Source organism: Capra hircus, chromosome 19 (genome assembly GCF_001704415.2).
Source record: "Capra hircus breed San Clemente chromosome 19, ASM170441v1, whole genome shotgun sequence".
Classification (NCBI taxonomy): Eukaryota; Metazoa; Chordata; class Mammalia; order Artiodactyla; family Bovidae; genus Capra; species Capra hircus.
The window spans coordinates 5,258,649-5,270,729 of record NC_030826.1 but is presented as its reverse complement, the minus strand read 5'-3'; the positions used below and the strand labels follow the sequence as shown (position 1 = coordinate 5,270,729).

The window sequence follows — 12,081 nt, the reverse complement described above, 5'->3', positions numbered from 1 at the left end:
ACACCCTAATGCTGTTAGCAGCCCCACCCTTCTGAAACTTGCAGAAAACAGAAGTAGACGATCACTGCCTTGATCCTTATCACATTCACCTGCCTAAATAGACAATCTCTTTCTATCGGGTTACCATGGTGGCTCAGTGGTAATGAATCTGAAGCCAAAGTGGGTTTGATCCCTGGGTTGGGAAGATCCCCTGGAGAAGGAAATGGCAACCCACTTCAGTATTCTTGCCTGGCAAATCTCATGGACAGAGAAACCTGGCAGGCTGCAGTCCATGGGGTCCCAAAAAAGTCAGACATGAATCCGTGACTAAACACCACCACTTCACCAGGAAAGGGGCACAATTCTTGAGGCACTATCTTACTGTGTACCCCCTTAGCCTGGCAAAGAAATAAAGCCACTCTTTCCTTCTCCATAACTGTGTCTGTATTTCTGTTTCTCATTAGTGCACAGAGAGCCAAGATTTTGACAAAAGGAGGGTGGGGCACTCATCTGTTCCTCTGGCAATTGAGGAAGATGACCCTGTATGTATGTAAAGTGTTCTGCAGCAAACTCCTAGATGGGTTTCTTTGTTCCAATATTTCTGGGTTTCCTTTTCCCATTTTCAACCCCTCCTAAGCACATAATACCTTAGAATTCTTATGGGTGGCAAATATTCCATGGTTCATCTGACCTGAAGCTCCAATACTTTGGCCATGTGATGCAAAGAGCTGACTCTTTGGAAAAGACCCTGATGCCGGGAAAGATTGAAGACAGGAGGAGAAGGGGACGACAGAGGATGAGATGGTTGGATGGCATCACCGACTCGATGGACATGAGTCTGAGCAAACTCCAGGAGATGGTGAAGGACAGGGAAGCCTGGCATGCTGCAGTCCATGGGGTCACAAACAATCGAACACAACTGAGTGACTGAGCAACATCTGAGGTTATTGTATAAAAGTTGAAATAACACCTGGTAAAAGTAAGCTATGAGTTGGTCGGAAGGGTCTTCCGACACTGGGGACTGTCATCCTTTGCTGTGGACATAGATAATCTAGATCTGAAGGTATTATGGAGACCGTCAGCATCCAGGCATCCAATACATTCAACAAAGCATGAGCCCCTCCGACATGCCAGATGCCGTTCCAGGTACTGGAGAGACAGTGAGTTCCTGCCTCATGGGACTGACATTCTCCTGGAGGAGAAAGGGACTATAAACAAAATGTTCAAGTAAACAGCATGGCAGATGGTGCCGTGGAGGAAGGAGAGAGGCGGGGGGCGTGGGGACGGGTGGGCCTGCGCTCACGGACAAGCGCTCCCTGGGAGGGGAGACTGTAAGGACCCGCGGGGCCGATTCCCGCAGCGAAAGGCCTTCCTGGGGAGGGGCTGTGCAGGCGCAGAGGGGGCCGGGAGGAGCCCTGCGAGCAGGGAGCACTCGGCAACGAAGTCAGGGAGGCTGGCAGAGCCCGTCTCCTTTGACCGAGCTCTATTCAGCCTCCCGAGTTCCCTTTCTGACAAGTCCCTGACCTCGGGCTCTGTCCTTGGCCTGTTTAGTCCAGTCTGAGCAGGAATCCTGCTGGGTCAGTTAAAGGGAAAAGCCTTACCCTTGGGAGCTAATGAAATTCCTCATCCCCCGGCACTGGTATCTTACAACCCTGGCCTGCTCGGTCATTATCCACCGGCTGACCACCCCACTCCTGCCCCCAGCCCCGTTCCTTGACTGGAACTTCCCCCTAGTCATTGTATTGAGCTTAGTGGCCCTTACTCCAAAACCCCATTGCAGTAGCCTCTGAAACTCTGCCTACTCCTCTTTAACAAGGGTCATGGATTATTTTTCCTTTAAAAGGGGAACTGAATGGCGGATATACAGGGCTTTGGAAGCCACTGTAAGGTCCGTGGGCACATGTTTGGTGTTGTGATTAGCACTGGAATTCTTTGAGGGATCTTCTAGAGAGATCCCAGTGCTGCGCTCTCAATAATGAACTGAGTCTGGGCTCCTAAATAGCAGAAAAGTACATGTGCAAGACGCGGGGTCTTGGTTTATCTTTGAAATGCAGATTTTAGCAATAAAACCAATCTTGGAAGATAGTCAAACACTGTAAAAGTACTAATTTAAAAATGAGCACCAATCTTAGAAATAAAACGTGGGCCCGTGTATTTCCTCGCAAGCAGCCTTGAACTGTCTGATTGTTTAAGAGGGAGATTCGCAGACTTTCTCCCCTACCTGCCCTCACCTCCACCCCTCCCTAGCTGATCTTTGCTCCCGGAAAAGAAAGCTGCTTTGTGCAGTGTTTTATCTCTCTTCTGCCCATTGATTTAACTTGCTTCTGTGGTGGCCTCAGTGGTGGAAATCTACCCTGTGTCTGGCCCAAGACTATCTTTTTTCCTTATCAGCTTTAGCAACTTGAGCCAGTGAGAGATAAAGGCCTGGCTCTTCACAGATCTTTGGAGGCTGTGACCTGGCCAGTGGAAAAGAGAGGAATAAGTGACTTGAATGAGCCTTGATGTCCTCTGTTTGAAAAGAGAGATTATGCTGTCCCCTCCTAGGGCTATGGTGAGATTATTTGCATGAAATGTCTAACACAGGACCTGACAATCAGGAGGCACTGAATTCCATTCCCAAAAGTTCTTCCTCATCAGAGGTGCCCTGGAGAATGTGGACTAGCTACTGGCTAGGAACACCACCCTTATGGCAGAAAGCAAAGAAGAACTAAAGAGCCTCTTGAGGAAAGTAAAAGAGGAGAGTGAAAAAGTTGGCTTAAAACTCAACATCCAGAAAACTAAGATCATGGCATCTGGTCCCATCACTTCCTGCCAAATAGATGGGGAAACAATGGAAACAGTGAGAGACTTTGAGGGGCTCCAAAATCACTGCAGATGGTGATTGCAGCCATGAAATTAAAAGACGCTTGCTCCTTGGAAGAAAAGCTATGACCAACCTAGACAGCATATTAAAAAGCAGAGACATTACTTTGCCAACAAAGGTCCTTCTAGTCAAAGCTATGGTATTTCCAGTAATCATGTATGGATGTGAGAGTTGGACTATAACTATGGTGTTGGAGAAGACTCTTGAGAGTCCCTTGGATTGCAAGGAGATCCAACCAGTCCATCCTAAAGGAAATCAGTCCTGAATTTTCATTGCAAATACTGATGCTGAAGCTGAAACTCCAGTATTTTGGCCACCCGATGTGAAGAGCTGACTCATTGGAAAAGACCCTGATGCTGGGAAAGATTGAAGGCGGGAAGAGAAGGGGACAACAGAGGGTGAGATGGTTGGATGACATCACTGACTCGATGGACATGGATTTGAGTAAACTCCGGGAGTTGGTGATGGACGGGGAGACCTGGCGTGCTGTGGTTCATGGGGTCGCAAAGAGTCAGACACGACCAAGTGACTGGACTAAACTGACCTGAGGAACTAGAACGAGGAGGTTCTCCTTCCCAGCTCTTTCCATTTCCCCTGTCAGTGAAGGGCAGCCCTCCTCCTCGCTAAGGCTGTTCCTCAAGCCTGTCAGTGATGTTACAGGCCTTGCTCTGCCAACCAGGCCCCTTATTTTTGGCTTTTATCAGACTTACCCTCCCTAGGAACCTGACAGCTCTGCCCACTGTCTCTTCTGAAATCCGCCCTGGCCTCCCTAACATGCTGCCTCCCGTTCCCCGTGCACTTCTGACTTCTCTTACTCAGCCATCTTTCCTGGATTGTCTTGCTCTACTTCACCTAAAACATCCGTTTCCTGAGAAGATGGTTAGATGGCATCACCAACTCAAAGGACCTGAATTGGAGCAAACTCCAGTAGATAGTAGACCACAGAGGAGCCTAGCATGCTGCCGTCCATGGGGTCACAAAGAGTTGGACACAGTTTAGCCACTGAATGACCATCAGATACCTGGGGTCCTCTGTGGCCCTCCTGCTTCCTCTCCCTCCCTGCTCACCCTGGGTGACCTCACTGATGCCCACATGAGGGTGTCTAGCCCTAAACACTCTCGTGTCTTGCATACTGGCTATTTCCACGTGGATGTCCCATACTCACCTCAGTCTTTTCAAAGCGAAATAAATCAACTTCCTCCCAAGCCTGATTCTCCCCCTGTGTTTCCTATGTAAGCCAGCAGGCTGGTCATCACAGTCACCTAATCCAGGAACTGGGCAGTCAGTCTAGACTCCCCTCCCTCACGTCTGTCCCCCACCTTCCACCAGCTCCTTAGTCTCATAAAGAGGCCTTTATCCATTCTCAGCTCATTTACCATAAAAGTGAAACCGTGAACCTCTCACTGGGACTTGAACCCATGGGCTGGGACTTGAACCCATGGGCTAGGGCTTGAATCCAGCCAAAACCCACACTGGGACTTGAACCCACAGTCTTTTAACTGAGATCACACCCAGTCTTAGAACTTAATGAAGCTCAGGTTCTTGATGTCTCATCACAGGAAGAATCCAGTGAGAGAAAGTGATAGGTAAGAAGTGGATTTATTTGGAGTGAAACACACTCCAGAGACAGGGTGCGGGCCATCTCAGAAAATGAGAGCAGCACCAGGGTGTGGGGTTGCCAGTTTTTATAGGCTGGGTAATTTCACAGGTTAAAGAGTGGGAGGATTATTCCCACTATTTGGGGGAAAGTGTGAAAGTGTTAGTCGCTCAGTCAAACCCAACTCTTTGTGACCCCAAGGACTATAGCCCACCAGGCTCCTCTGTCCATGGAATTTTCTGAGCAAGAATACTGGAGTGGGTTGCCATGCCCTCCTACAGGGGATCTTCCTGCGTCAGGGATCAAACCTGGGTCTTCTTCATCGTAGGCAATTCTTTACCGTCTGAGTCACAGGAAAGGGGCAGAGACTTCCAGGAACCGGGCCGCCACCACTTTTTGTCTTTACACTTAGCCTCAGAACTGTCATGGTGCCCGTGAGTGTGTCATTTAGCTTGTTGATGTATTACAACGAGCATACACTGAGGCTCAAGGCCTAGCCGAAGTAGACTTATCCACCATCTTGGACCTATCTGGTTCTAATCAGTTTATGTCACGTCCTCGGGCTATGTCATTCTTTTACAGACTTGCCCTGTCCCCTTCCCTCCTGTTTCAAAAGCTCCAACAGAGCATCCACCCCATTCCTTCGACCTCACATGTCTCTATCCTAGTCTCTACATTCCTGCCAGAGCATTCTTTCTAAAATGAGAATGACTTGACTCCCGGAAGTGGTTTCCTATGTCCTTCAGGATAAGCCTGGTGCTGGATCTGGCACCTACTTACCTGGACTCCTCTACTGGCAATCCACAGGTACCCTCCGGCCAATCAGAATACTAGCTGTTCCTCAAATATACCACTGCTGTTTCATGCCTGCATGCCTTTGTAAATGCTGTGCCCTCCTCTTGGAATGCTTTCCCTCACCCCACCATCACTTTTATCCATCCACAGGAAAAATTCCTACTGAGGCTTCAAGTCCAAGTGTTAACTCCTCCTGGAAGTCTTTACTGTCTCTGCTGGGTTTAGAAAGGGCTCCTCCTTCACAGTCACCAAAGGCATTCCACTATGACAGCTATTAATCACACCGTATGGGACTCATCTGTTTCCCACAACAGACCTCAAGGTAAAGGAAGGTTTCTAATCTTTGTACACCTGATCCCTAAGAAGTACTCGACACATAGGGGCTACTTGGAGCATACATTGAATAAGCAAGTGAATGAATGATTAAATGAAGTATTGATGGTTAATGGCACTGAAGGGACCATTTGTTGAAAGAACATCTTCTTGAGAAGAAACTTAGAAACCAGGCTGTCAGATTGAAACCATTGGGACCCATGATTGGGACCCATGTGCTGGACTCAAACCCAGCCAAAACCCAGCCAAAACCCATTCTGGGACTTGAACCCATGTGGCTGGGACTCAAACCTGGTCAAAACCCTGCTTGGGACTTGAACCCATGTGTCTGGGACTGAAACCCAGCCAAAACCCACGGTGAATGGTTTCAGGACCTAATGAAGCTCAGATCCTTTATGTCTCATCACAGAAAGAATTCAGTGAGAAACAAAGTGAGGTAAGAAATGTACATATTCAGGTTCAGAGAGAAGCACACTCCACAGAGGACTGTGGGCAATCGCAGACAGTGAGTGAAATGTGGCATGGTTAGTTTTTATAGGCTGGGTAATTTCATATGCTAATGAGTGGGACCGAATAGGAAAAGGAGTACGTCAAGGCTGTATATTGTCACCCTGCTTATTTAACTTATATGCAGAGTACATCATGAGAAACGCTGGACTGGAAGAAACAAGCTGGAATCAAGATTGCCAGGAGAAATATCAATAACCTCAGATATGCAGATGACACCACCCTTATGGCAGAAAGTGAAGAGGAACTAAAAAGCCTCTTGATGAAAGTGAAAGTGGAGAGTGAAAAAGTTGGCCTAAAGCTCAACATTCAGAAAACGAAGATCATGGCATCCGGTCCCATCACTTCATGGGAAATAGATGGGGAAACAGTGGAAACAGTGTCAGACTTTATTTTGGGGGGCTCCCAAATCACTGCAGATAGTGACTGCAGCCATGAAATTAAAAGACGCTTACTCCTTGGAAGAAAAGTTATGACCAACCTAGACAGTATATTCAAAAGCAGAGACATTACTTTGCCAACTAAGGTCTGTCTAGTCAAGGCTATGGTTTTTCCTTTGGTCATGTATGGATGTGAGAGTTGGGCTGTGAGGAAGGCAGAGCGCTGAAGAATTGATGCTTTTGAACTGTGGTGTTGGAGAAGACTCTTGAGAGTCCCTTTGACTGCAAGGAGATCCAACCAGTCCATTCTGAAGGAGATCAGCCCTGGGATTTCTTTGGAAGGAATGATGCTAAAGCTGAAACTAGTACTTTGGCCACCTCATGCAAAGAGTTGACTCATTGGGAAAGACTCTGATGCTGGGAGGGATTGGGGGCAGGAGGAAAAGGAGACAACAGAGGATGAGATGGCTGGATGGCATCACTGACTCGATGGACATGAGTCTGAGTGAACTCCGGGAGTTGGTGATGGACAGGGAGGCCTGGCGTGCTGCGATTCATGGGGTCGCAAAGAGTCAGACACGACTGAGTGACTGAACTGAACTGAACTTAATGAGTGGGGTGGTGTCAGACTTTATTTTTTTGAGCTCCCAAATCACTGCAGATGGTGATTGCAGCCATCAAATTAAATGACGCTTACTCCTTGGAAGGAAAATTATGACCAACCTACATAGCATATTCAAAAGCAGAGACATTACTTTGCTAGCAAAGGTCCATCTAGTCAAGGCTATGGTTTTTCCAGTGGTCATGTATGGATGTGAGAGTTGGACTGTGAAGAAAGCTGAGCACCGAAGAATTGATGCTTTTGAACTGTGGTGTTGGAGAAGACTCTTGAGAGTCCCTTGGACTGCAAGGAGATCCAACCAGTCCATCTTAAAGGAAATCAGTCCTGAATTTTCATTGGAAATACTGATGCTGAAGCTAAAACTCCAGTATTTTGGCCACCTGATGTGTAGAGCTGATGGAAAAGACCCTGATGCTGGGAAAGATTGAAGGCGGGAAGAGAAGGGGACAACAGAGGGTGAGATGGTTGGATGACATCACTGACTCAATGGACATGGGTTTGAGTAAACTCTGGGAGTTGGTGATGGACAGGGAGACCTGGTGTGCTGCGATTCATGGGGTCACAAAGAGTTGGACAGGACTGAGCGACTGAACTGATCCATCTATTTTGGAGAAGGGGTGGAGATTTCCAGGAATTGGGCCACTCCTTGGTCTTTTGACAGTGCCTTGAAATTATCATGGCACCTCTGGGTGTGTATTTAGCTTGCTAACTGAGGATCAAGGTCTAATCAAAGTCAACCTGTCTGCCATCTTGGACCCATTTGATTCTAATCACTTTATGTTTTGTCCTTGGGCTATGTCATTCTTTCAGAAGTTTTGCCCTGCCCCTTTCCCTCCTGTTACAAGATAAGCCAACAGCACCTGTCCTGAAGCCTTTGAAAGTGAAAGCAAAGAAAGGTGAGTCTTGAGCCAGGCTTAGTAACCCCACGTGACCCAAAATCTATCTTGGTCAATCCTCTTCCATTTACAAAGTCAAGCCTGAGCAACAAAGTTAAGGAGGTAAAAAAAAAAAAAAAAAAATTGTATTATTGCAATGTTGAATTAAAATGATCCCACTCCTTAGAACTTCCCTGGTGGTCCAGTGATTAAGACTTCCAATGAAAGGGGCGTGGCTTTCATCCATACTCAAGGAACTAAGATCCTGAATGCCAAGGTATCGCCAATAGATAAATAATCCCACTCCTTGAGATGATCTGTTCTTTGAGATTATGATCTGCCCCTTAGCATGTATAATCAAGGACTGACCACATCTCTTTCTCAGGACACTCTGCTTCCCGACTCATCTGTGCAAATCAATAATACCTCCTGGGATGAAATCTGTGTCCAACCAACCAAATCAACCAGAAGACATCCAGCTTCAGAAACTCTGAGATCCCAGGCAGGTTGACCACTTAAGTCCTTTCAACTTTAATTCCAGGGCAGCAGTGGCTGCCAGAGGCCCGGACTGTAGTAACCCACAAACTCAGGTGAATCCAAGGAATACTCTAATAATAAACATCTCCCAGCTTAAGACATTCTCCTTTGGAAAATTTCCAGTTGCCTTCATGGCTATCACCCTGCCTTCTTTCTCAGTTTTCTTGGGAGGTCATTTGGTGATAAACAGTATTATTTCTATGTTACAGTCAAAGAAAGTGAACCTCTTAGGAGGGAAATAATAACCCAAGATCACACAGTGAAATGGACATCAAGCCAGGACCTGCAAATAACACCTCCTGAAAGGCTGCTCCACAAAGTCTTCTATGAAGCATCAGCTGCTCCTTATTTAAGTCTGGGGGAAAATTAAATTTGGGAAAAAAAGAATAGAAACATAATTAAATGATCTGGCAAGAGAATATAAAACCCAGAGGGAACAACTCATCCCTTTGTGTGTGTGTGTGTGTTTTTTTAGCTTCTTGTGCATGCACGTGATTTTTCTTATTTCTTATTCCCAAATGTTCTCTTCTCGTTTCTTTTTTAAAGTCAAATCTTAAAGCACTGAAGCCCAAACCCTTTAGCACCCGACTTCCTTGGGGCCTGACCTTCCCGTGGTTATCTCTGCTGGGGGCGCACCAAGCCACTCAACCCCATCCTTTTAATTTTTTAACTCTTCTGTTATGGAAAATTACATATGTATATAAAAGTACAGAGCAACTCAGTACTAAATGGAATGATAAATAATGCAAAATAAAAAAGCCTAGGCCTAAGGATGTGTTTTCAGTAGGAAATCATTAGCCCATTTTTCTTCAACTGCACTGAGGCAGCATGAACTCAAGACTTGAAGGAAAATGTCTGTACCCAGTTTTTTCCTCTTCTGAACTTCATGGCTTTTGGAAAGTCGCTCTGAGGTTTGGTTTCTTTGCTTGCAAAGGAGGAGTGATCAACCGCACAGAATGGCTGTGACAATGACGTGAGATAATGTCTGGGAATATGTCTTATAAGTTCTGAAATGCTCTAAAACTGTGAAGAACTATTATTAATCTTTCATAGGATCCTTGGAGCATCGCCATGCAAAAGTGCAGTTAGTATGCTCAGGAATGTAGACAGAGGTTTGTGGGAGAGAAGCCCTACCATGGCCCCCCCCTCTGCTCCGACTTTGTCCTAAACTGTTCATCTTATGCCTCTTTGATTTTTCACCCATTTGGCCTTGCTGCCCTTCTCCCTTGAGGGACAATTTGTCCATCAACCTTGTCTTCCCAGCTTTCCCAGATTTCTCTGGTCAACAGTTCTGTTTTTCTAACCAAACTAAACCGACTCAAGATGCTTTATTGGGAAAGACCTCTTCAAAGTGGCACCTGTGATCGTCTTAATTCCAGTAACATCTCGCCGTCCACCAAGCGGTCAGGACCCAGGCAAGCACTGTGGACTTAGGAAGGAGGCAGGAAAGGGGAACCCCCCCTTGCAGGCTCAGCCTCTCTCTTGTAGGTCAAGAAGGATCCCCACTCTTCTTAGAAGGTGGGTCAAGGACCGTTGTGAACAAGATGAAATCCATGACCCCGTGAAGCTGATATTCCAGACAGGGAGCTGACTATAAATGAGTAAACATATAAATAAATAATAGGCAAAATAGCAAAGTAAATAATAGTTCAAACTGTGAAAGGAAGAATGCAGAGAGGTTAGACAAAGAGACAGGAGGTGGGGGTGGCTAATTAAGATAGGACGGTCAAAGTCATGAGGTGTGAGTGCCCTCCCCATCCTGCTTTATCACGAACAAGGAAGCTAACAACTCCACTTGCTGCTGGCAGCCATCCCATACCCTGAAAGGAGCTAATTACAGGATGAAGCCATCACTACAGTAACAGAAAAAGGAAAAACTGTACCCTTGATGCTGTGGTTAAACCACTGTATCATGGAACCCTGAAGACCTCCTAACACTGGACCTCCCAGTTAGGTGAACCAACAGCTTATCTAGGCCATTTGGATTCAGGTTTTCAATGTCCAGCAACCAAAGGCATCAAGACTCACAAATGCCTCTTGTGAGTTTATAATCCCCACCCAAGCAGCTTGTCCATCCAACCACATGCAACTCTTCCAAGCCATGGAGATTCTGACAAACCTGAGTTTCTCCACTTCTTCCTTTTTCAGGGACACCATTACCCAGGTGAGGCACTTCGTGTGCCTGACGTGTCAATGATCCTTGACCAATGTCTGCAGAGCTGAATTGAGTGAATAAGCCAGAGCGCTGCTTAAAAGAGGATGAGGCACAGGAAGTCCTAGTCTCCCAGAAGAGAAGCACGTTCTAAAATAAAATATCACAGCGCTTTCTAGGTCACAGAATGCTTTCACATACCTTCCACCTTTTAAGTCTGTACTACCCCCGGACCATCATTATCATCAGTTCACGGCTAAAGTAAGGAATGAGAAAGGTCAAGTCGAAAAGCATGGCGATCAGGTGACACTCAAAGGTACTCTGACTTCCAATCTTCCACTCTTTTCCGGATTCTGAAAAGAAGCTAGCTGATGTAGTACATATTCTGGCTCAAGGAACAGCCAAAGAGCTGCTACCAGAGTTATTAACATCAGAGAGCAAAGACTGTGGAGACGATGGTGCAGAAAAAGTGTTCATCCAGAATCAGCCAGGCACTGGAGGGGCCACATATTTGTGACAGGAATAGAAAAGCTCTTTTCTGTGTTACTTCAACCAGAACTGACTGACTTCCACTTGACTCACAGGAAAATAGGATAAATTCTTGTATAGTACCTTCCTCTCACCCCTACCCTGATAACGCCAGCAATAAATGCCCAGCAGTGTTTTTCACTGTGTAATTGATATATTTATTTATTTGGCTGCACTGTACAACAGGTGGAACTTTCATGGGCAGGGATCAAATCTGTGCCCTCTGGTCAACAGTTCAATGGAAGCACAGAGTATTAGCCACTGGACCACCAGGGAAGTCCCAATTAATCTTTTTTTAAAAGATTCATATATTTCCCATAGACCTTAAAATTTAGAATCATTTGAGATTTGCAAAACCTCACAATAGTATTGAGTTCCCATATACCCCCTCACCCAGCTTTCCCTCTTATTAACATCTTCCACTAGAATGGTGTATTAGCCATAATTAATGAATCAAAACTGCTTAATCACGATTAACTAAGTCTATACTTGATCCAGATTGCCCTAGTTTTTGTCTAATGCCTTTTATCTGGTCCAGGATCCCATCCAAGATACACTGAGTCATCATGTCTCCGCAGGCTCCTCGCAGCTGTGAGCTTCTCAGTCTTCCCTTGTTTGTCACAACCTTGATGGTTTTGAGGAGGATGAATCAGGTAGCCATAGAATGTTCCTCGTCTGGGATGTGTCTGATGTTTATCACATGATAAGACAGGGTTGTGGGTCTGGAGAGGGGAATCGGCAGATGCAAAGTGCCATCCCAGGAGCGCCTACTATCAACACGACCTACCACTGCTGACGTTGACCTGGGTCCACCTGGCTGAGCCGTCGCTTGTTGGCTTTCTCCGCTGGCAGGTTACCCTTTTCCCTCTTTTCCCACCCTACACTCTTGGGAAGAAAGTCACCATGCCAGGAT

General features: G+C 46.3%; 1 protein-coding gene across 3 annotated transcripts in view; it reads left to right on the top strand.

The window, feature by feature from the left end:
• Positions 1–11,317, top strand: part of MMD (monocyte to macrophage differentiation associated) — a 51,379-nt gene extending 40,062 nt beyond the window's left edge. Inside the window, exons 7-8 of one of the 3 annotated variants that reach the window (XM_018064080.1) lie at positions 7,887–7,972; positions 8,337–8,404. In XM_018064080.1, coding sequence (XP_017919569.1) covers positions 7,887–7,925 — 39 coding nt within the window. In that variant the 3' untranslated portion in view covers positions 7,926–7,972; positions 8,337–8,404. Of the gene's footprint in view, positions 1–7,886; positions 7,973–8,336; positions 8,894–10,636 lie in introns of those variants that run through there. The other 2 variants (XM_018064078.1, XM_018064077.1) reach the window with 2 other exon arrangements.